This window comes from Furipterus horrens, unplaced genomic scaffold, assembly GCF_987537825.1.
Source record: "Furipterus horrens unplaced genomic scaffold, mFurHor1.1.pri manual_scaffold_2, whole genome shotgun sequence".
Classification (NCBI taxonomy): Eukaryota; Metazoa; Chordata; class Mammalia; order Chiroptera; family Furipteridae; genus Furipterus; species Furipterus horrens.
In genome coordinates this window covers 124,981,758-125,007,876 of record NW_028327172.1, presented here as the reverse complement: position 1 = coordinate 125,007,876, position 26,119 = coordinate 124,981,758, and the positions used below count along the sequence as shown (strand labels likewise).

The window sequence follows — 26,119 nt, the reverse complement described above, 5'->3', positions numbered from 1 at the left end:
AGTTTTAGTGATGACAGAAGCCTTAGAAACCAGTCCAGCATTTTCATTTTTTATTTAAGGAAACGGAGGCCTGAAGTGGTGAAGTGACCCGGCCAGGGCCATGTGAGTTTTATGAGCAGAACTTGAAACACAACCAGTTGTCCTAATGCCCACTTAAGTGAGTTTTTGCTTTCAGGCCAAATCCCTATATGCAAAATAAAACAGAAGAGTCAAATAAAAACTATTGTTTTTTGAAGCCAAGATACGCAAGTGAGTTCACTTCCATTTTACTTGTTTATAAAGTCTAAGACTCCAAAAATGTAAATGACTATTTGAGGCCTATTCTTACTTGCAAGTAAGAGGAAGGTAATGTAAGGCTTAATTCTGGTGTATGATAAATGTTATTTTTAATAAGTATTTCTCAGTATTGAAAACAATCAATTACTAAGGGTTGAAATAGTAGAAATACTAATCTATCAAAAAGAGCAGAGAGCGGATTGATTTTATTTTGTCTCATTTCCTCTTTCTTTTGGAAAAAAGATGTCAAAGTAGAAAGGGTTTGTGAAAATTCAAGAATTTTAATAGTGTAGTTGCTTACATATTTTAAGAGTAGTCTCAAAAGTTGTCTTTAAACCTCACTGAATCTAAATAATTGGAAACTTGTGTAGACATTCCCTTCACAGAGTGCAGTCTCATAATGGGGGATGCTTCATAAATTTGTTTTAAGGAAAAAGAAATGACAAAACATTGGTGGAGTTTGAATTGATCTGAATTGATAATCACTGAATTGATCTTTGTGTCAAAAGAAAGAGGATTGAGGAGGGAAAAAGTGAAAAATTTGGGCTTATACAGAGTTTTGTAGAATATAAAAATTAATTCTCAACTTTCTGGCTTCTTAGAACTGATGTTTTAATTGATCATGTGGTGTGTGTACTGTTGAAATTTTCTTAGAATTTGTTGGTGTTTTGATGAGAATACATGGTTTTAAAGATACTTACATAACCATCAGGGCTTATTCCTTTATATATTGATAATACCATTGAATGAAAAAATTCTTAGAATAAATAATGAGTGCATTTCCAATTTAGAAAGTTTACATATCAATTCTCTATAATTGGTTTATCATAAATGATCAAAGATCCTCCTGATTCATATTTTATCTAAATTTTTAGGTATATAAATTAGACAGTATTTGCTTAAAATATATGAACATCTCAGTAATTCATAAACAGACCTCAGGGAATCTGAATATTCCTTGAAATTTTATGATAAATTTTGTATGCACATAGACCGAAATGGATTTTTCTGATATGGTGTCAGAGGGTTCATGTTCTGAAAAAAAGATTAAGAGTCACTGGCTTCTAAGTCCCTTGTATGGTGCTGATGATTATGATGATGCTTTCATCTTTTATTTAATCTTAATGTTTTGCATATTCGCTAATTCATCTCTCCCTTTTTCTTACCTTCCCCACCCACCCGTCTCCATCTAGGTCCTCCTGTAAGTACCTTTGCTGCATTTTGGCTCTTCTACATTAATCAGGTTCACGTATGTTAAAACTTGATTAAAACCTCAGTCTATATTTTAATTAGAAAAATGGTACTTAAGAGTACTTAACTTTGGGAAATTATTTTTAAAGTATACGATTTTGTGATCATGTGATATGTTGGAGTGCCCTATGTGTCAACTAAAAAACAAACAGACTTTTATTAATTTCATCACAAACCAATTACTCTCTTGGGACTGTTGAAATAACTTATGAAGTTCCTGATAGTAAATGCTTTTCCTGCAATTCTGAGGGGTTTTCTGCAAGCAATCCCCAAGCTCTTTCACACTTCTTTTTTCATCTGTTTAAACTTGTATCTGAAGTATTTGCATTTGCCAGTCCACCAAAGGTAGATGGTAACATGATCAGGGAAATGATACCCCCCATGGGCTTGGTCCAGCACTCCCCATTAGGCATCACATCGTTTGAAGTCCGCTGGAGTTTCGCTTGCATGGAGAGCACTAGACAGAGCCCTTGGGGAGTAGCACTTTCTTTTTTCTTTCCTTGAGTAGGTCATAGCTGCAGCATTCCAGTCTGCTTTGCACCCACAGGAACAGATTATCTTGTCAGCTTTGAGCTAGATGTGTTTTTGAGTAATATCCTAGATATCTGCTGTCTGACCTCTGTATGTACTGTGTGCTGTGTGTTTATGGTAGCGATGATCATTGGCCCTGAGCTATTATTTCATCCCGAATAGCCACTTTGCTCCAGGGTTCACAGACTCCACATTGGCAACTTATCTAATAGGCAGGCATTGTCCAGGGACGGGGGCTTAGCTTATACTCCTTTACTTTATTCAGAGGAAGCATTGGCTTCCAAATATCTTTTGCAGTCTTCCTGCCACATTCAAGGATGGAGCATAAATCATGTCGGAAATGACTGTTCTGTAACTGACTTCCAGTTCTTGCTTAATGCTAGGCAGATGGCATACCCCAGTCCTAGGAGCCTGATGCTTTGGCCTCTTATTTAAGCCTCCGTCTTTAAAACTCGAAACAAATCATTAGTACCCAGAGGAAACTGTGGAGATTACAGCCAGAATAGTGTTCAAGGCTTCTTTTGTGCATGTAAATATTAGATAGGCCAAGAGGTAGTTAAATCTCATTTCTGCCTTATGGTGACTTCCAGATTTCCAGTATTTCCTCTTTGGCCCTTCTTAAATTTAGCAACCACATAGCTCTTGCTTTCTTGGGGCTATCTGTTGGTCCAGGTTCTCTATCTAAAGATTTCAATTATTTTTCCTTCTGTTATTAGGTAGAAAGAAAAGAGGACTGATATGTTTTAAGCCTTTAGTAGATGGCAGGACATGTTCCAGGCACTGAACCCTTAGTACTTTCATTGTGTCTCACAACCACACTCTGATGCGACCATTCCCATTGTTTACTGAGGAGACTGAGGCTGCAACTGAATAGCCAGAAAGGATTTGCAAAACTGAAATTCAATTAGCTATGCCTGATTTGAAATGTTTTCTGCTTACCACACTATCCCAATTCCTTACAAATTATAAGGGTATTATAACATGAATCATCGGTACACAGGTTTGGCAGACCATGTGTCAAATGATATTCCTTGATATAAATAATTACATAAATAAAAGCATGACCAAAACATGTAGGAAGCTAATCTTTAGATAAGCATTAATACTGCCCCAACTCAATTGCATTTTAAAGAAGTTATACAGTGTTTAGGCCCTTGACTGGTTTGGCTCAGTGGATTGAGCGTCGGCCTGCGAGCTAAGTGTCGCTGGTTCGATCTTCCAGTCAGGGCACATCAGAGAAGGAAAACTCTGACTCCAAAAAACCTCCGCTGCCTTGCGGCATACCTCTTCAGGGGAAAGGCTAAGGGAGTAAACCCCGACAGAAAATCCGGAGCCGGAGTCCCTAAGGCGGTTTGACGTTGTAGTCAACACCGGCAACTCCTGCGGCGCACCTGAAGCCAAGCTGTATTGACTCCGTCTTTCCCTTGGACCCTTCAGCTGCGAAGAGAGGGGGGGTCTGCTGCATGGGCAACAGCAGACCCTCCATATCACCCTGCCCAGGCTCTGTAGCTTCAGCTTCACTGGAGAGGACACTCCAGCGTCATCGCAAGATGTCGATTCAACACGGGAGGAGACAGATACCGTGTCACTCCCGAGTCGGACTGCACAGCCATTCTCGGCGGTGCAGATAGACTCTTAAGAAGCTACACCATCGTCTCTCGAGACGGACGGCTGCCGACGACAGTGTTTAGCAAATTGAATCAAATCCAGGAAATAAAGTATACTGATGAGTTCTCATACTGATTAAAAGGTAATTCAGGTTGCTCACATTTGACAAAATGAAAAACCATTGATTGCAGAAAAGAGAAAAAACATATATATTGATTATGCTATCATCGGTAATACATTGAATTCTTACCATAGTATTTGGGACCCCATGTCAGGGGAGCCCTATGGATGAAATCCCCTTTAACCTCCAATTCCTAAACCCTCCCTATATGATTTTTTTAAAATATTTACTTTTTATCATATTTTGCTTTAGACTAAGTGGCTTTATAAAATATTTCCATTATATGTTTCTTGCATCTTAATAAAATTAATTAACAGTGGCATTTATTAAGATGAAATAGATTGATCAATTTTATATTTATTTAGATGCAATATCCGGTTATGACAATTGTAACTTGCAGCTTCCTATATATAGCATCATTTAATTTTATGTGTATTTTTATTTCTACTTCTTCATTAACTGAAATTTGAAATTTCATTTGTAGAAAATTTTATTTCCCTAGTTTTTCATTTTAAAAAATATATTTAACTATCTCCATAAATAAATTTGGATAGACTACTAAGTCTTATGCTGCCATTATAATGCTAATTGTCCATGCTTTCATTCTATAAATTAAATGTAAAGCACAAAGGTAGTTTGAGAAGTTAAGAAGTCTTGCTAATCTTGCTTCTGATAAGCAATCAGGTAAACGCCTTCAACTTCCTTCTAGCCTGAGCTTTAGTGGTCCTATGGCTTGTACTGAAGTATAACTTGGTGGTCCTGATGTGTTGTTTCTTGTCATTCACTTTCAGTAGTGCTCAATAGTGCAAAAGACAGCATTAGGGCACTCTAATGTTGGCTAATAAACAAACGAACAAATGGTACATTGGTTGGCCTGAGGGACAATGGCAGATTTCTTTGTCTTTGAGAATCAATTTTTTCATTGCCTCCTGAAGTAATACTCTCAAGTAAGGTTTTTTAAAAAAACTTAATGGTAAAATTTAATTTAGGAAAGTTACATTTACATCTTCATTGATACAGTTTGGAAGGTTTGGCTATATCACACTAGAATTATGTGAGGCTAAAGCATTTCTTTTGTTTCCATTTCTTGCATAAGGATATCATTTATAATTTAAAAGTTGAAATAAAACTTCATTAAGATCCTGCAATCAGCTTACTCTTTAGGAAGCTGTTCAGTTTATTATTTAGCCTTGCCCATTTCGACAAAAAGATATTGCTTTAAAAGGTCACAAAGGAGTAATTTTATGATAATATGTGTAATCTATTATGTTAATATCAGGTGCTTTTTTCTATAAGTAATATGTATAAAACATTGATCTAAAACAGTGACTTTCAGCCACTGTGTTCTGGCACTCTGGTGTGCCCCAAGAATTTTTAAAACATGTGATACCTGACTATTTCGTCAGCGGCACTGACCTCTTTTCCCTTAGATTGTCAAATTAAAAAATGACAGCAGCCAATCCAACAATTGCTGTTTGGTGTAAATGAATCAAAATTACACCTATGTTTTTGTCAGATTGGCAAAAAATATACTTTTTGATGTGCCACAGAGTTTTAGTAATTAGCTTATGTGCACCATGAGATGAAGACGGTTGCAAAATAGCTGTTCTAAAGGAATCCATTCAAGTGTTTTGAGTACCTAGCTCATATATCACAAACATATTTGCTAAAAGCATTTGTCTGACAACTGTGGTACCTGACTCCAAATGGCATGAAATGGTACCTTCTATTTTGGGTAAAATAGGTTCATGTTTCTTTAAGAAGCAAAGAACATGATCAAATTTACAAAATGATTCTGGGATTTTCAAAGGTGGCAACTTTTGCACTAGTTTTGACCTTTTTAGAGTTAATAGGGGAGGTAGTTTTTCTGTCCTTTTGTCCAAAAAAGGAGGAGCCATTCTAATATTCACAGGTAACAGATCAAACAAGCCCTGTAACTGCAGCCAGAAAAGAGTTAGAAGTCCAATTTTAAGTGGTTTTTTAAAATTTCTATCAGTCTATCAAGCCTTATAATTGTACTTGATTGACAGAGGTATGATATTATTGTTGGTAGCATAAACCCTCTGAGGTTCGAATATGACACTGTTGTGCAGCCTGTTCTGTTCCATCCAGCTTCAACAACTGTCAGCTGCATTTGAAGCTCACAATCTTATAGACAGATGCATGAAGCAGACTGAGCCAAGTTAAACCTACAATGTTATTTCTGCCAATGTGGTAGATGAATTAGGAAAAGAAATCTTTGCAGAACTTTTAAGTGAGAAACTCCACTATCTTCACTTCATATTGAAAAAATATGACTTTTAAGTCAATGGGAAATATTTTTTAGATATACTAATAACTACAATTTATAGCAACTACACACTTTACACACTAGTTCCCACACCAGCTCTGTGAACTAGAGATTTGTTGTCCCCATTTTACACAGAAGGAAACTGAGGGTTGGGTAAGTTAAGTAATCTGCCCATGGGCTCATGTTTAGCAAGAGGCATAACCAGAATTTGAACCCAGATGTATCTCTCTTCAAGCTCATCCCTAAATTTTTTTCAGACACATAAGCTTTAATTGTGTTACCACTCTCTTTGCAGCTATCTTTTTGGTTGTATCTTATCCTACCAACTATTATCTATAGTTCATTTCTTAGTTGTCTATAGATCTTAGATCTTGTATGTGCTCTTTTAACTCATCCAACTCTCATCTAATGGAAGTAAATTGTGTGGAGATGTAAGCTTTGGCTCTTGAGCTAAGAAAACAATATAAAATTATCATGTTTTTCAGAAAATTTTCCTTTAATTGCTTAAATTATTATGTTCCTGGTTAAGTATTAAAATGTTTTATTTCTAGTTGCACTCAAAGAATGTGCTTTTGAATGTGTAGTAACATTTTTTTCTGTAATAATGGGGTATTGCGGTTGATGGAGTAAGCAAACCATTTATCTTGTAGTAAGCAGTATTGCTACAAAGTACCAGGATGGCTACATAAAGTCAGATGTAGTCACCAAACCAAACCAAAGAAACAAACAAAACAAATCTGGATAATTAATTTGTGTTGGAGGGCTGTTTGGAGACAGAGTTATAGCAGAATGACCTCAGGCTGTCAGACGGGTAATTCGCTTTGGGATCCTGCACACCAGTTTGTCTCCTGGAACAAAAGGTAGAAAAAGAGACTGTAACTATAATTCTTACACGAGATAGATTCCCCAGTGTCTTTCATGTCTTCTGTTTTGAGTGGTTTAAGCTACCATGCTTGAAGAGGGAATTGTGTTCAGTGGCAATTTGTTTCAACACTTCCTCTGACCTTGTTTTTGCAGATTCAATGCCAGATTAAGCAGAGCCATTCTAATGTAACATGCTGTTATTTTAGTTTGGATACATTTTTAAATGTTGATATTATGAACAAGGTCAAATGAGTGATGTAAGGATACATCATTGTTTCCTAATGAATGGCTGAGCATTTAATAACCTTTCATAGCATGTGATTCTAGAGGAGGCCTCAATTCCCCATTCTTCCAAACCACCTACTTAAAACACTATGATTTTTCTCTTATACAAAGAGTGGATCATGCTTAACTTCTGACCAGTGAACACCATGAAGTTGGCCTGCATTTGGCCTAAGTTAACTAAGGGGCCTGTTTGTTCTGAATTGGGCCCTGGACTATAATATAGAAAGAATTCCCTCTTTTAGTTATTTTTAAATTATATTTTGACTATGCTATTACAGTTGTCCCAATTTTTCCCCATTTGCCCCCCTCCATCCAGCATTGATCTGTTGTTGGCAGATCAATGGGAGGGGTTTACCCAGGCCAGTTGGCTTTAAGGACTGTCTGTGACCTTTTGACTACCAACCTCTGCCTTCTGTGGATGATCAGCTGTGCAGGGACAGGGAGGATGTGCTATGACGTGGTCTTTTGCTATCCACTGGGCGTGCAGGCTCTGGGGTTTCCCAGGTGGTGCAGGCCAAGGTCATCCCCTGCCTGTATTCTGCCTGGGACCCACCCTGCCTGAGCTATAAAGCAATCTGAGATGGCTGCTACTTGTGCTGGGCTTGGAGGTTCTCAGGTGAATCCAAGCTATGAACCTAGACTGGCTGCTGCTAGTGCCAGGTCTGGGGTCACTTAGCAAGAGTTACAGGGGTTGGGGGCTATTGAGGCCAACTGTTTCTTGTTTGAGTGGATTTAGAAAGTTGTGAAGCATGAGCCAAGACTGTCCATTCATATGGAAAAGCCACTGTTAACACCTTGGTGGAGCCCATAATTTGGGTGGGATGGATCCTCAGGGGATCTCCAGGGTGGGGCAAACAGTTTAAATGAGGTTGATGGTTTTTGGAGTCTCAGATGTGGCACCCTCCTGCCAGCTCTGTGGCTGTGGTGAAGGAAGGTTCAGAAAAGGAACAATGGCCTCTGCTCACCTTTCTCTCTGAGAAAAAGCTGTCCTGCAGCTCTCGCCTTGAGGCCAGACACTTCAGTTCCTTCCTATATGCCTCAGAGGGAGTGAGTCTGAATAAGTCTGTGTATGGGTTCTTTAAGAGGAAATGCTTGGGATTCCAGAAGTTTTTTTCAACTGACTCAGTCCCTGCTGGGTTTTCCAGCTAGAAGTTATGAGGGCTTATCTTTCTGGTACTAGAACCCCAGGCTGGGGAGCCTGTTGTGGGGCTGGGATTCCTCACTCCCAAGATACCCCTCCCTAAATTTTATCCACTATATGTTGATGTGGGACCAGTGTGTTCTGTGCCTCTGCCTCTACCAATTTGGATGGATGTGGTTTCTTTAATTCTGTAGTGTCAGATCATGGACATCTGGACTTTGGTATATGCTAATCAACCTGGCCCTGGACTTTGCAGTTCCCCAAAGATATGTTGATGGCCTGAAACTTTCCCAGAGGAAATGCTAATGGACTTAGCCCAATATGTTAACTAAGCTGGTGTGGGAGGGGGGAAGCAATGAGATGTAAATGACCTACTGAATATGTCAATAAGCAAACTACCCCTTATTGAAAGGTGTATAAAAAAAAGAAGCCTGCAGAAGTGCTGGTGGCGATTCCTACGGGCCCACGAGGAGGAGGACGGGGAATCACCCTTCTCCTATTCCCTTGCTCCTACGGGAGCTGCTCCCCCCCAACCCCCCCGCACCATTTCCCTTGCTTCTATGGGCCCTTGCGTCAGTCTGGAGAATTGCCTCTCCCCTTAGCCCCCTTCTCCCTTCCTTTGGTCCCTCAATAAACCAGTTATCGGTTCCCACAGCAGTCTCTGGGCGATTTCTCAAGAGCAGGACTACCCTGACATGTAGATGTCAGATTTCCATTCAATTCAATTTTTATGGTTCTGAGTGATGGTTGTTTTATATTTTAGTTGTAATTTGATGTGGTTGTGTGAGAAAGCTTGCTTTGTTTACCTGTATCTTCATCTTGACCAGAAGGCCTCCCTCCTTTAGTTATTAAATGACTTTTAGTTCTTGGTTTGGTGCAATTAAAGAGATATCAAGGTATGGAATCTAAAGTGTCCCAAGTTACTTAAATATTTTTATGGGTTGTTTTTTAAGTCATTATGAATGATTTTTTTTTCTTTGCTTGTATAATGTTGGCTTTATTTTTTACTTTTTCACCTTATCTTAGTTACGCCATTTGGGCATCCACAGTGACAGTCCCTGGAAGCTGGGGTAGCCCCCACCTACTCTGGTCATGAACCACAGACCATGAGCCTGGACCTCACAGGGCCCCACTGTTGGTTACAGGCTGCAGGCAGGACTGTTAAGCTCTTGCTGTGTGGCCCAGCATCCTCTAGCCAGTACCCATGAGGCTGGGGACTGCTGCCCTTCCTGCCAGAGGCCGCAGCATTCCTATGGGAGAGGCTGAGCAGAACAAGTGCAGGGGTGGCAGTCAGGTCTTGGCTCAGAACTGCAACTGACAAGGTCACTTGTGATATGGTGGTGTGTCATGGACTAGGGTGGACAGACCAGCCAGGCTCTTCCTTGTTCCTTGGGTGACTTGCTGGGTGGTTTCCTGAGTCGTTTTAAGCAAGTTGCTTCTTGTCGCTTGGTGGGTCCATTTTCTGGTTAGCACTGCCAATGAGAACTATGAATGATATTTTCATGCACTCTTTATTTTCACAAGTCCTCATGCTTTCTTAAAACTTGTTAGGGTTAAATAAAACTTTTTCTTGTTTTCTTAGTTGCTAATATTTTTAGTCTAAAAAAATATACACGTCTCTAGCTTTTATTTCTACAGAATATTATAAGGCATTTCTTTTTGGTCAAGGAAATAAATAAAAGATGGAATCATAGGATATATTGTCAGAAGTGTCTTTTTATCATATCATTATTAAAAATATAGTGCCCATTATTCAATGACTTATTCATTAGGCTTATAATGAGTGCCTAATATTTGCATATCATTTGCTATATATGATGGGGATAAAATAACAAATAAGATGTAACCACTGACTTCAAGGACCTTAGAGTCTATTGAGAACAAAACAAAACAAAAACAAAGCAGTATTATATGAGAATTATGCTCAGGATATGTCAGGGTATTATGGGAGAACAATAGAGGGGTAAATAATCCATATTTGGATGGGGAGGGGACCAAGGATGCCTCTGGATCTGAAATAAGTCAAGGCATTGTCAAAGTGAAATATCTAAGTACTGCAATGTTTTCAGGGAGGCTAGCATTTTCAAAGCCTTTGAGACACAAGAAAGATGGCATTTTGGGAAACTGCATATTAAATAAGGTTGAAATGTAAAGTTCAAGGAGGAGATTAGGCTGTAAATAGAGCAGAGATGAGAGTCGGATGAGGCTGGGAAGTACCTTACATGCCTTGTTAAGCAATCATCCTAAAAGTATAGAGTACAGGGATTTCAAAAGGAAAGTGACATGGTCAGACAAGCATTTCAGAAAGATAACTCTTGCTAAAAGACAAGAAGAGGACAGAGGGAAAAGAAAGATATTAGGGCATTGTTGCAGTTATTTAGAAATAAAATGGCCTAGAGAAATGTAGAGAATGGGATATATTCAGGTGGTATTGATGAGGTAGAGTGGCAGAAATGCGTGACTTAGCTGTAGGAGTGAGAAGGAGGAAGAAGTTAGGCTAATTCTGAGTTCTTGCTCTGGAGAGTAACAGTGTGGGCCCCTGGGACATGGAATAAAGAAGGGAGAGCAGTTTTAGGGTAGGGCATGGTGCTGAGGCTCAATGAGGAGTTGTTGAGTTTTAGATATGTATGGGACATCCATATGGAAACATCTAGTAGCCAATTGGCTATTTTGGTCTTTCCCTTGGGGGAGAGGTCTGAGCTGGAGTGAGAGCATTAGGAAAAAAGTATAGCTGGTTGTTGAAATGATTGAAGCAGGTTAGGCTGGTCCACTGATGAAAATGAGACCCCCTCTCCTCAAGAATATATCATTTAAGAAATAGATGGAAAAAAAGAGAGAAATAGATGGAAAAATTGGAGCCCTTCAAGGAAACTGAGATGGAGTGTGTAAAGAGATGGAAGTATAATTAAGTCATGGGACACACAAAGAAAAAAATCTCAAAATGCAAAGAATGGTAAAATAGTATCAGATACAATAAAATGGCAGATAGGATAAGGCCTGAAAAGTTTAAAAAAAAAAAGGCCTTGGTGCTGCTTTTCAGAGTATGCCCACACACATTAATTAACATTGCTTTGTTTTTTTGACTGTGGTTTATACCTATCATCCTCATTACCTAGGGTGAGTAAGATGAATGTATTGTAATGCAAACCAACCACAGCTGGAAAATCCATGTACCCTCAGGACAACTGACTTTTATTACAATGTCTCTCTTGGTTGCTCCCACAGTGTGAAATAAGACTGTAGAGCAGTTGGACGGAGGATACCCACACAGGGTGCCAAGTTGCACCTCACAGCTTAAGAGCACAAAGGGAGGTCTCCTGTTTAGTTTCTCCCTCCCTTTCTTCTTCCATTCCATAAATTATTTTTAAAATGTAGTCTGTCTCAGACAGCTTTTTATCTGGTTGAAAAGAAAAGCCTTCACCTATATTTGCTATTTATTAATAATACAAATCATTTTATGCTTAAATGCTAAGTGAATGACCAGATAGAGCACTTGTTCAGAAAAAGGAAGTTTTATTAAGCATGTGAATGGCTAGGAAAATTGGAACTTGAGCTGAGGCTTGAAAGATGGGAAATAACTGGATCAGTGAGGAGGAAGAGGGTGACCTGAGAGGTGGTAATGAGCCATTGGGAAGGTCAAGGTGTCTGGTAGAAATAGAAGAGGTTATCATGGGAGGGTTGCTCAGGATTCTTGTGGAGAGAGAAATTGTAGATGTTATCATGGGAGGGTTGCTCAGGATCCCTTGTGGAGAGCCTCGAATACCAGACTTAGCAGTTTAATTTTTCAATTCCAAGAGAGCAAAACTATAGGCAATTAGTAAGCAATAAATGGAAGGCTATTTAGAGGGATTGGTCTGAGAGTAATTTTCAGGAAAGCTGCTGGAAGCCACCTGAAAACAGTCTGAGCTGAGTTAAAGGCATGCATAGGATGGGCTTCATCTGAGAGAGTTGCCAAGGAAGAGTTCTAGGATTTATATTGTAGAATGTATAAAAGGAATGAGCCAGTGGGGAAGTGAAACATCATAGGGCACTGTAGGAGCAGCAATTTTTTTTTAAAAAAGACTTTTTTGAGGGATAGAGATTTCAGTGTTGAATATTTTAAGTTATTGGTAAGATATCTAAATATAGATGTTTATTGACTTTGAAAGATACCAAATTCTTCTCTTTGTGACCAGAAATGATCACTTGGGGCTGTATTTTCTCTACCCTGTATTGCTGGCATGGTTGGAGTATAGATATTCTTGTAAAATGGCAAGGAGATGAAGACTGAGAAGAATCCACTGGGTTTTCTAATAAAAATGACCTTGATGTTTTTATCAGTCAGGATTCTCCAGAAAAACAGAAGTAATAGAACATCTATTTAGAGAGAGATTTATTCTAGGGAATTAACCTATGTGATTTTAGAGGCTGGTAAGTCCAAAATTTGTAGGGGAGGCCAGCAGGCTGGGAACTGAGACAGGGTTTTTACATTTTGGTGTGAGATAAAATAAACTCTTCTCTGGGAAACCTCAGTTTTTGTTGTCCAGGCCTTCAACTGATTGGACAAAGCCCACATTATCAAGGGTAATTTGCTTAAAGTCAACTAATTGTAAATGTCAATCACATTTATAAAATATCTCCGCAGCAACACCTCGACCTGTGTTTGACCAAATAACCAGAAACCATAGATTAGCCATGTTGAAACAAAACCATCTTGATGATGTTTTCAAATAAGCAGCTGTTGGAGCTGTACTTTTTCAGATCCCTATTGAACATGCACAGGTACATCCTCATGTGTGTCCTTTGTTGTTGTCTTCTCTCTTCCCTGGAAATCCTCCCGACTTCCTCCAATTCGTTTCTTGATTCAGCTTTCATATTTCATGTGCTTAGCGATATAACTTTGGCTGCGATGTGTAAATACACACTTCTCACTTGAGTTAATAGCATGCTTTAATTATGCAATACACTTAATTGGAAGTTAAAGATTAAAGCCCTTTTATATAGATCATTTGATGCTACAACCCTGTGAAGTAGGTAGGGCTGATAAGATTGCTTTCCTTTTTTTTTTTTTAAATATACTTTATTGATTATGCTGTTACAGTTGTCCCAATTTCTTTTCCCTTTGTTCCACTCCACCCAGTGACCTGCCTCCCTCCAGTTATCCCCCGCCCCTTAGTCCATGGCCATTAGTTGTGCATATAGTTCTTCTCAACATCTTCCTATCTACTCTACTTCCTCATAGTATGCTTCTTAATTCCTGTACCATCTCCCTTCCTTTCCCCCCTTCCTCCTCCCCGCTGACCTACCCCCAATATGTTCCCCATACCTATAATTCTTTTCCCACTCTCATTGCCTTAGTTTGCCTTTGTTTCGATTCCCTACCTTCTGTTATTGGTTGTTGTGATAAAGTTTTCATTTTAATGTTCATAGTTTTGATCCTCTTTCTTCTAAACAAATCCCTTTAACATTTCATATAACAATGGTTTGGATCTGATGAACTCCTTCAGTTTTACATTGTCCTGGAAGCACTTTCTCTGCCCTTCTATTCTGAATGACACTTCTCTGGATAGAGTAGCTGTGGTTGTAGGTTTTTGCTTTTCATTTCTTTGAATATTTCTTGCCAGTCCCTTCTTGGCTGCAGAGTTTCTTCTGAGAAATCAGCTGATAGTCTAACTGGGACCCCTTTGTATGTAAAAGCAGCTTTTAAGATTCTCTCTTTATCCTTAATTTTTGACATTTTTTATTACAATGTGTCTTGGGTCCAGTTGTTTTGAAACTCTCTGTGCTTCCTGAACTTGTAAGTCTATTTCCTTCCCCAAGTTAGGGAAGTTCTGCTTCATCATTTTTTCACATAATTTTTTAATTTCTAGTTCTTCTTCTTCACCTTCTGGCAACCCTATGATTCAGATGTTGGCTCGCTTATAGCTGTCCCATAGGTTTCTGAGCCTCTCCTCATTTTCCTCACTTTTTGTTTCCTCTTTCTGCACTGGTTGACTGTTTGTTTCTTCTCTGTGTTCCAATTTGTTGATTTGATCCCTGGTTTTCTTTCCCTCACCACTTGTTTTGTATGTGTTTTTGTTCATTTCAGCAGAACTAGCCTTTATTCCTTCCCCGTCTTGCTTAAGATCTGCTATCAGGTCTGTATGCATTCTTATAACCAAAGCTCTGAACTGTGCCTCAGAAAGATTTCCTATGTGCTGATCCATTAGATCAGATATTTGCTGGCTGCTCAGCTACATCACTGGGATCTCTATCATGATCTGTGCCATCCTGGCAATTTTGTGTTTACCTTTACTTCTTGGGCGGAGCTGTAGCACCTCCTGCGTTAGAGGAGGTGGAGCCTCATGCACTCGTCACTACTGGGTGACCCTTCTCACCATGCTGTGGCACTTTATGTGTGGGGGCAGGAGTCCAAAGTGGATTCTTGCTGTTTACTCTCCACTGAGAGACCGGGAACTTCTTCCTCCATCCTCACCTGCTCCAGCCTTCACAGTCCAAGGCAATGGGGATCTCCCTTCCCCGGTGCTGGAATCATGAGCTGACAGGTCTGGTCTGCAGCCAGGAGTGCTTCCCAGGTGTTTCTCACCTCTTTTTAAATATGGGTGTCTGTGCTTACCGCTGTTGCGCAGCCATTGCTGCAGCTGCCACTGCCAGCACAGTTTGACCTCTCTGCCCTGGCTTCGCCCCTCCTATCTGTCCAAAGGAGCACCACTTGTTTATAACTTCATACGTTGAACTTCCATGTAGCTTTATTTTCTGGAACTTCTGGTTATTTCTGGTTTTGAGGTAGATGTATTCCTTCTTAGTTGTGGAGGGAGATGGAATGTGTCAGTCTAGGCCTCCATCTTGGCTGCAAGTCCGAATTGCTCTCCTTTATTCACCAGTTATAAATGTGGCTTGGAGCACGTGGCTCCTAAGTGCATGTGGACAACACTAAGCTCTAGAATGCTTATATTTGATCTTTCTGTAGCAAATAAACAGAGTCCTGCAGACATTTTAGAGAAAGACAGCAAGAGAGTCTCTCCTACTTGCCACAACTGAGATGAAACACACTTGAGGAAAAATTTGGAATGTATGTAAAAGAAGGCATTTAGTAATAGCATTTCTGCTGCCCAGAGCCCATATCCATGTTCAGAGAAATGCCAAAATGGAGCAGCAGGGGCTGACCAGGGACTGAGGTGGGCTCAAGTCACGAGGTCCAAGGGCTGCAGACCAAAAGCAAGGGGCTTGTGCTCCCTAATCACAGCTCCACTGTACTCTCCCTTCCTCCTAGTTTTGACCTGTCACATCTTACAGTATTCTGTGAGGGGAAAATAGAAATAGCAAAACTAGGGCATCTATACAAAATGACTGAATCACCACTTCCTTCTATTAATAAACAAATGAAATCCATATTTGTGTAGCTAACCCACAGAAAAAGAAGGGGAATGTTTGGCAGGCACAGTAGAAACCCAATCTGGAAACTACAAATTTAAAAACAATTATTTTAAATTTCATATCATAAACTTCCTTTTGGCGGCTTCCGTTCACTACATCTATGTAAGGATATTCTTCTGGGAGTAAAAATACAAGCACTCCAGAGCTTTGTGCTGCCCAGACCCTTGGATTTTATAGGATACATGAAAGCATGCTTGAGGCCTGTATTGCAGACACAGTCTTTTGTTCTGATATATAATTTCATTCAACAGTAGTAGACACACATACTTTGTCTCTTGGTTTGCAGTTTGGGGAACAATTTCAACTTGTTCCCTTCCAGAGCACATTATTAACAACCAATTGGCATACAGTTTCAGGCTTTTCACAGGTGAGAGTGAAAACTGAAAGAGTGGATTAGAGAGTTCTCTGCAGGCACCCTGGATAATTTATCGCCCTTCGGTTATAATGGCTGAATGTATATATCTTTCACCATATGTAGCCTTCTATTGAGACTTCTAATCAATGGTGAAGAATAAGAGCAGGTTTTTAAAATCCATCCCATGGAGTGGAACTAATCAGCTTGTGGTTTCCTTTCAGGTACTCTGACCATTACCCAATATGCCCTATATATATCCTCAGACAGGAAATGACCTGAAATTCCACTTCCACTTGTGGGGGTTATTTATGCCAGTGCCCCTCTCCATGTCCACCCAGCTCTCTACTTTGCATATTAAAGTTAATCCTCTAATCACTGATTCTTCGTGTACGTCTGGAAAGTTGATCTGGCATTGCAATTACATGCAAACTTATTCTGTATGTTATATGGCATGAGTTGAAAAGAAACTATTTTTGAATTCTTGTATTGTTTACCAGTTTGAAAGATGAGGATTTATTCCTCTGCCTGGCTAGATCCCCTGGGTTTTATTTGTTAAGAATCTTATTTTCCCATAGGCATTAACTGCCCTATTTAGAGGGGAAAAACTTTCCTATTTTACCTTTAGTTTGGTGATGTTAGTAGAGTTTAGGAGGAGAAACTACAGAGCATAAACAAACTGATGGCAATTTCAGATTATTGGAACATTTTGAACAAAATGAGAAGTTGCTTGACCTTGTATCAAGTATCATAATTTGTAAGAAACTCACTATAGAAATTGCATATTCCCTATAATAGGAGGTTTCCTATGTGCACACGTATAATGTGCATATAAATAATCAAAACCACAAGGCAAATGAGTTTGGATTGGGAAACCTCCTTCTAGTCATTATTGTGAGCATGGGAAGCTTTTATTTTGTCATTAAAAGTGTCATTAAAGAGTAAGGAGTTTCTTTTTTTCCTATTCATTTCTAGAACTTTCCAGTAACTAATAACTAAAAAACTGCGATCATTTTCTAGGCTTGTGTTCTGTTAAAAATAAATTAAATAGAAAGCTTTCAATCATATAAATTATTACTGAAAATTGATCTGTCTTCTCTTTCTGTGGTAGTAGGGACTCAAGTCTGTTTCCCTAAAATACAATGATTTCCAAGATGTAACCTACTTTAGTATTTTCAGTGATTTATAATACCCTTATTATATTATTAGTAAATTAGACTCCACAGACAATATAAGCATTCTTTTTGGGAGCGTTTTGATACAAAGGGGATGGTTTATATTAGAATATTTTTTGTTTGCGGACTGGAAATCAGCCTCACTTCAGGTGTGAAATGTTTCCTGGCTACGTCTTGCTTCTGCTCTGTAACAGTAGCTCAGCAGGTGGGTTACTATTACAATTAATATGATAAATCTCTTAGAAATGAAAATCTCTTGTTACATATCTGTTCTTATCTCATTCTGTGTGGGTTAGCATTTTAAATATATTAACATATCAAGAATGGTGTCTAAATAATATTCTTAAACTACAGATCTTCAAAATTCTTACTTTTAAACTAAAACCAAAATTAGGTAAATATTATTTGGTTTTATCCATTAAAGGCATCATATGAAGCCCAATGGCGTAAATATATGTGCTTATATATATTAGCACCTTGTCTAACATCCAAATATATGAGGTCTATCCAGAATGTATCCAGCCACGCAATAGGAAAAATAGGGACATTTATTGAAGAAGATACGAGATACAAGAAACATTGTACATAAGACAATGTCATCTCAGTCCCCTTCAAAGTGGCCACCTTGAGACCTCAGGCAGTTCTCCCAGTCAGCATCAGCTGCCCCATCATATTTTCCTGAATCTCATCAATGGCCTGAAATCTCTTCCCTTTCAAAGGCGATTTTAGTTTTGGGAAAAGCCAGAAGTTTCTGGGCACCAAATCTGGGCTGTAGGGGGCGCTGAGGCACCTAGGGGGTTTGTTGTCTCACCAAAAAACTCCACAGGAGACATAATGCATGAGTTGGAGCATTGTTGTGATAAAGCTGCCAATCACCAGCTTTGGCTGTGGCCCTCTGAGTCATCCAAATAGTTTCTGTAGAGGAATGTTCAAGCTTAAAACAAAATTTGATGAAGATTCGTTGCTCTTCTCACTTGGTCCTTTTGAATGTGATGGCCACACAGTACACATGTTCATTCAAGGGCATCTACTGCCCCCACTGACTAATACAGTGAAGTTGTCATTGTTCACACATGTGCATTCCAGTCCACTGTCCTTGGCTGCTAGGTTACATCGATGTTGTGCAAACCACAACATTGTTATATTAACAGTGGTTGGACTTTTTCTGGATAGACCTTGTATATGTAATGTAATACTAAGAGCCCCGAGTGGAGTGCTAAGTTCTAATATTGGCATTTAAAGGCTTGTAATTTCTTTCTAAGAAATTTAGAAGTGATGCATCTGTAGCAGTTGACCAAGATATTGACTTTTCAGTCAGAATGTCTTATAGCTCAAACTTTTCTGCAAAGTAGAAAACAAAATTATTTTTAGAAGAAGGATCTTTTCCTGAGATATTTTATCTTCAGATCATGGAAAGCTTCAGAGTACATGAAATTCAAAAAGTATAGAATTTTAGTTGGTGGCAACATCAGAGATTGAGTCCAGGTTTTCTCTTTGTTTTTTAAATTAATGAACTAAAAGTGGAGCCCAAACAGCAATTTGAAGGAAGACATTGTCACACTGATAGAACTATTCTGCAGTGATGAAAATGGACATATGAATAATGGTATATGTATAGTATGTTTTATCTAAATTGATTTATTTCTGAGGGAACATATTTTTAAATGCTGCATATTTTAAAATGTTTAATTCATCAAAGTTGACATGTTACATCTGCTGCAAATATTTGTTTCTTGCTGAACTATAGCCAACAAATTTTTCAGAAATGACATTTCTCGCAGTTTATTGTGTTCTCATCAGCATGGCACAGACCACATCAGGTGTATTTCTGAGTGATGCTTGAGATGAATTAGCCATGTGTATTCTCTTTCTGCACATGCAGTTTGTTTCTTAAGAGAAATCACTTTTAGGTGAAGATGTCTTTCAGGTTTCAATCAGCCATAAAGTTTTACTTTGTTTTTTTTAAATACTTGTGTGATTCAGAAATAGAATAACATCATAAAGAAAATCTATTTCCTGTTTTTAAGTACTGTTGTCCTTTAATTACTTGAGTTAAACCTCAAAACCTTGTAATCTTTAATTGCTTACTTTTACCTTAATTTAAATGTAAATAGAGTTAAGAAAAAACTTTAGAGGTCTATTTACTATTGAATTGAATTAAAATAGTTGAATAATTTAGCATTATTTATAAACTTTGATTTTATTGCTCTTTTAGAAGTCACGTAAGATTGAATAACATGTATGTTTATTGAAAAGGGTCCTGCTGCATAAACAAATTTTTTTTTTTTTTTAATTTAAAGGCTTAAATAAAACTGATTCTACAGCATTGTCAAATGGGTTGGTGATTTCTTTTTTAAATTTTTTTAAAGTATATTTTATTGATTATGCTGTTGTCCCAATTTCTTTTCCTTTTGCGCCCCTCTACTCAGTACCCACCTTTCCTCCAGCAATCCCACACCCTGTGGTTCATGTCCATGGGTCGTGCATATGAGTTCTTTGGCTTTACCCATTCCTATACTACTCTTAACTTCCCCCTGTTTATTTTGTACCAACCCATTATGCTTTTTTAAAAAATTAATTAATTTATTTATTTTGGTGGGGGACTGCCACTCTGTAACAATTCCCCCCTCTCAGACTTAAGACCCTTTATAATCTTATAAAGGACAATGGGTGAAGGTCTTGTGCTTCTCTAGCTGCTTCAAGCTGGACATGGTCATCGTCCTACCTACCCTTGGGTCCAGAAATCCCTAATAAGAGTGGGGATATGGAGGGGAGGTTGGCCTTCCCACATGGGGAAGGATCTTGCAGACTCCAGGTCAGTTGGCTGTCCCCGGACAATGGCATGCTCAGTTTAACAGGCTGACATCCTTTTTGTGTTCTGGGGGGCAACAGATTTGGCAATATGGTTAAAAGGCATCATTAAACCCATAACCACTAGATGACAAAAGGCAGGGATTAATTTTTCAATGTCCCACATTAGGAAAAAAAGACTTCTTTGGAGGAAGGTGTGCAAGGCACGTCACACCTGTCCAAAGCCCTTCTGCCCACTATACTTAGTTTGGGCTCGGGGAATATTTTAGGTTTCCCCCCACTCAGGCCTCTGAGCCCTTTCTGTCCACGCCATTAGGATAGAAAAAAGAAACCGGTTTTAAAGTGAAGCCCACAGACCACCCCATACTTCACCATACGTTGACTGTTTCTCATTCTTTACCTACTGTCGGATCTTTATGGAAGGAAAACATTAAAAAAGGAATTTAGAAAACTGGAAAATTTCTACAACAGAAAAAAAGGCAGGTTAAACTCTATTCTCTAAGATCAAAAAGCTAAGAGGTTTCAAATTTATTATTTTCTTCAAAAATTAAAAAATCTGATTCATGATTTGGTTGAATTGACCTCTCTCTTCTGATTGGGACTGCCTTTTGCGGTTCCTGCCTACAGTCACGAGGTGGCTGTAAAAATAGGGGGACCAGCTTCCACCATACTCCATACAGATTGTTCATGTGGGAATATACACAGGAGCTAAAGGAACCTGGAACTGTACTACACCTGCCCTCTGACATTGGTGAAAATTCCTGCCTCTCCTTAATGTCAGAACCAGGTCCCTCGACTTCCTTTGTGAATAAAGACAGTGCTATATAACTCTCATGTCCTAGTTCATGCTTCATACACCTATACATTCTGTGTGCATGTGTGCATATGCATGTGTGTGAACTGAACTGAGACTTCTCCCTGAACTCTCCTTTCAGTGAGAGAAAAAATAAATGAGGTTTGCAGTTTTTCAAAAGCTTTGAAAAGATTGCTTTAGCAGACTTTATTCCTGTGTGTTTGTACTGCCTTTCCACCCTTTTAGGAAGGACCTGGTGGGATAGACTAATTCACTTCATGCACACCAATTAATATAAACGTGTACCTTGGCCTACTTCCTTTCTTTTATACAATTTCAGGGATGGTCAGTCAACCATGCTCCAGGCAGGACATAGAGCCATTCATGAATGGGAGCTTGTGCTTTATTCTCTCCCGGGTAGGCTCTGGGCGTGCTGCAGCTACAGCCCATGGAACACTATCTTTTATCCCTCAGCAATTAATTTGAATCATTCAGAAAGAACCTGCTGAGCCTCATCAATAGAGGTAATTTAGCTAGTGTCTCTAAAATGCTAAGTTATATCTCCTGTCTCAACTGAGAACACATATTATATAAGAAGAAATGAAATGTATTCAGTACCCTTTTGAAGATTACATTACAGTATCTAATTTAGTCCCAGTATCATTAACTGTATAATGTTATCTGTTAAAATAAATGTGCTTTATTTGACATTTATTAATATTTCAATAAAATCAATTTTATTGCAATGAGATGAGAGAGCTTTAACTAATTTTCACAATTTCAGCCTTTGGTCAAGGGTCTTCCAGTTGCTTGGGAAGAACAGGCCCCAAAAAGTATAGGAACCAGAGCATGTGTTAACTTCTCGGTGTTGCTAGTGACTGCAGGTTCCACTGCAGAAAGGTTCCTTATTTTCCCTTGTTCCTCCACCACCACCACAGTGCATGGAGTTTAGTAGGTTAACTGAATAAAAATTCATATTAGGATGAATTTTTAAAAATCAAGTATTTATTGTATACCTTCTACCATTCAAGGTGCAGTGTTGCAAAATAGTTTAAAAGTGCAGGCTCTGGAATCTGACAGACCTGAATTTGTATCTTCTCATTTCCACTTACTGGTTGTTTGATCTTGGGAAAGTCACCTCTGTCTCAGTTTCCACTACTGTAAAACAGGCTTAAAATGGTAACTGTGGTGTCCACAAAACAAGCAGCACAGTGCCTGGTATATTGTAACAGCACCACTTAAGTGTTAGCTGTTCAAGGAACATACCAGTTAGTAGGAGAGATATGATATTAATAGGTATAATTTTAGGCAGAATGAAATGTCATAAAATAATTAAAACAATTGTTGGATATGCAGAAGAAATCAAGTTCTCATCTGCTGTAGAAAAACCGGCAAATCTTTGTGGAAGAGGTGAAAAGTCCTAGAGCTTGTGTGGGATTTTGACAGGTGAAATGGGCACCTTAGCAGGAACAAGCGTGTGCTAGGGGTCAGAAGCCTGAAGCAATTGAAGGGAAGTCATAAAGGGCTAAGGGTCTCTCTAGAGGCTGAGCCAGGAGTTTTGACTACCAAATGTAACTGAGCCTTGATTTGGTTAAGATAAGATACTGTTACATTTGATGGGGTGAAAGTAAACTTGAACATTTGGTTGGTCCATCCTGCTGGAACTGCCTGAGTCCTCTGAGGGCCATATTTCCTCCTCTGGCATTTTAGCAGCACTTTGCTACATATCCATGGTAAGCGCAGGCGTGTGTGTGTTTGTGTGTGTGTGTGTGTGTGTGTGAGAGAGAGAGAGAGAGAGAGAGAGGAGAGAGAGAGAATTGTTTGGTAAAGTGTATATGGCCTTGTTACAGAAACTGTAGGAATGGGTGCTTCATGTAAATTCTGTGGTAGTTCATTATGGACGATGTCTAAAGACAGTAAGATTTGTAGGAAATTCAGAGTGTTTTGGGAAACATATTTTGTAAAATTACTCCATACTTCCCATGATTTTTGAGTCTTCATTGAATAAAACATAGATAGCATTATCTTCATTATTGTTATACTCAGTTATTGAGATTATATTTATACAATTAAGCCTAAAGAGATAGAAACATAAAATAGCTAAAATAAATATAAAACATGTTAAAAAAAACTGTAAAACAATAATGGTAAAAACAACACATCAGACATTCTATTAAGCGATAAAGCATTGATACAATTGAACTATTAAATATAGTTTGATGGGTATATCACAAAAATAATGCAGAACCAATAACAGTATACCTGATAAAGAAATGTAAAACACTGTCCCAACACACACCTCCCATTGTGTCACTTCTCTCCTTAACACATTAGATGCCATGGTCCATCATTATAATCATGCTCTTGCATACACCTGCCTCACTCTCTCCCTCCATCCTGGCCTGGGGAAACCCCAAACCTAGTTAAATACAAGTCACCCTCTGCTCTACACTTGCACCCACATTGCTCGTTTGGGTGAAGAAAAACAACCCTGTTAGCTGATTTCACTTTAAATTTACAACCACTGTTCTCTAGAGGATCCATAGAGCTGCCCATACCCCTAATCCATGTTCATAGTTTCTTAGCTATTTCAAACCCTTCATCGCTCCTGAATCCTCCAGCATCTTCTTCCCACTTAACTTTGTTGATAACCTTGTTTTTTATTTCCCTGAGAAAATTGAAGCAATCACAGAATAACTTCTATACATTCGATCCACCAAATCTGATCATTTACTCAGATCTGCACCGTCCTTTACCCCTATTAAAGGGATGAACTGTCCCTTTACTTGTGCATTTGAGCCAATCCCCTCAGCCTTGCTCAAGGTCATTGCTCTTGCAATTATCTTCCTTCTATATCATTGATTTTTCTCCTTTGGATAATTCTATTAGCATAAAATGAAGCCATAATATCTTCCTTCTTAAAAAATAAAAACAGAACTTTGTTGAACCTCTATTTTTCCCCAGACACTGTTGTATTTGTTCGCTCCCACTGCCCTTAACAGCAAAACTCCTGGAAAACGTTGTCCACGATCATCAAACACTGTTTTCTCTTGAATCTCTGTCATGTTGCTGGAAACATTCTTGTCCGGTCACTGGTTACCTTCACCATGATTTAGTCGTCAAGGTTCAGTTCAAATTTGATTGGACTATTTTCAACACACCTGATTGCTCTCCTTTCCTTGAAACCGTTTTCTTGCTCATCTCCTTGCTTGATATCATGGAGCTCCTCTACTTCACTAGCAGCTCCTTCTCAGCCTGGCTTGTTCTTTTTCTTCTTCATGGTCTCTAAATGCTGGAATGCTTGGGCTCAGTCCTTGGACCTTTTGTCTTCCTTATTTACATTCACTTGCAAGGTGTCCTTATTTACATTCACTTGCAAGGTGATTTCATATATCTTCATGGTTTTAAATATTATCTATATGTCAAAGGTTCTTAGATCTATATCTCAGGCCAGGACTTCATCTATGAACTCTGGACTTGTGAAATCTACCTATCTACTGAACAGCTCCACATGGCTGTTTCAAAGATCCCTCAAACTCAACATGTCCAGAACCAAACTCTCACATGTCTGCTCTCCAATCAGCTCCTAATTCAGTCTTCCATATGTCAGTAAATGATATATTTGTGCCTATGGTTGGTCTGGCCAACTATAGGTACAAATATGCATTCCTGATCCTGTTTTTTCTAACATCCTTCAGTATGCAAATTGGCACCTCTTTGTTCACTGTATATGTCGAATCTAACCACTTTTTTATTATTTCTTTTAAATTTTATTGTATTTTTTTCCATTACCATTTAGCCCCCTCATGCCCCATTCTCCTCCCCGCCCCACCCCCACCCCCCCACCGCACTGTTGCCCATGTTCATAAGTTCTTTTTCATTTTGGCTCCACCCATCCACTCCCTAATCTCCCTGCCATATAGTGGTCATCCTGCTCTCCATCTATGCATGTAAGCCAGTGAGAGAAAGACAAATACCATATGATTTCACTCATATGTGGAATCTAACAAACAAACTGAACTAATAGGCAAAATGGAGACTAACCACTTTTTACCTTCACTACTAATATCCTAGCACATCCATCACTTATCTTTTACTTGGATGTTACAAAAGCCTCCTGACTTCTCTCCATGCTCATAACCCTGCCCTCTTACAGCCTTTTCTATTCAATGAGCATAATTTTTTTAAAAATGTAATTTAGATTGTCACTTCTCTATACAAAACCTCCTCTCTCCCCAGTTAAAAGCCAAGTTCTTAGTATGACTTACAAAGTTCTACATGATCTCTCCCTCCACCTCCATGACTTCACTCCTTACCCCTTTACTCTCTCCAATCCAGACCCACTCTCTGTCACTTGAACACCCTATCTCTGCCTGATAGGGCATTTCACCGCTGTTCCCTTTCCTCTGTTCAGAGAGTTCTTCCATGACCACCCTATAAATAGCACCCTCCCACTGAATTGCTCTCCAGCCTCCTTATCCTTGTATATGTTTCATCTTCTTTGTTATAATCATCTGCCACTTTATTTATAAACATTCTCTTAAAGTCTGTCACCCCTAACAAGAGTGATAGCAAGGACTTTGTTTTATTTACTATATTCTTAGTTTCTGAAGAAAGCCTGGTACACTGGAGGTGCTTAACAAGCACTAGTGTATGAATGAAAAAACTAAACTTTACTGTTCCCACACTCAGCCGACTTCCACTTCAGAGTGCGCAGAGCTCAAGGGCATGGAATACTTTTATTTTCCACCACAGTACATCCAGATATGTCTGTGTCCTCACTTCTTTCTCCTATTCACAGACACAATGGTGCCCGTCTCCTGACCCTGTTCTCTGACACTACTTCCTTTTGTATTCTCTTACACACTGATTTTGCTCTACAGGTCATTTCTTTTCTCTCAGCTAATAGTTTTTTGTCAGTTTGCAAACATTTTGAAAGCCTTCTCACCTTTCTGAAAAAACAAACAGAAAACTTTTCTTCAACCCTAATACCCCTTTTAGTTACTACGCTGTTTTTTTTCTTTTCCTCACAGAATTGTTTGTTGAAAGTGGCAAATTGGTACACAGAGTTTCCACTGTTTGCCCTTAGTAGACATTTCTGATGAAACCCAGTGTCCTTTCCGAAAGTCTATAACCCAGCCTTGGAATCTTCTTTTAACACATTATTCCAGGCAGCCATTACCAACCAATCAGCTGGCACTTCAG

General features: G+C 38.9%; 1 protein-coding gene across 1 annotated transcript in view; it reads left to right on the top strand.

The window, feature by feature from the left end:
• The window catches only part of COL25A1 (collagen type XXV alpha 1 chain), a 485,787-nt gene that overhangs the window by 274,726 nt on the left and 184,942 nt on the right, over positions 1 to 26,119 (top strand). The window contains 1 exon segment of the mRNA XM_090267359.1: positions 1,470 to 1,477. Within this exon segment, the coding sequence (XP_090123485.1) occupies positions 1,470 to 1,477 (8 nt within the window).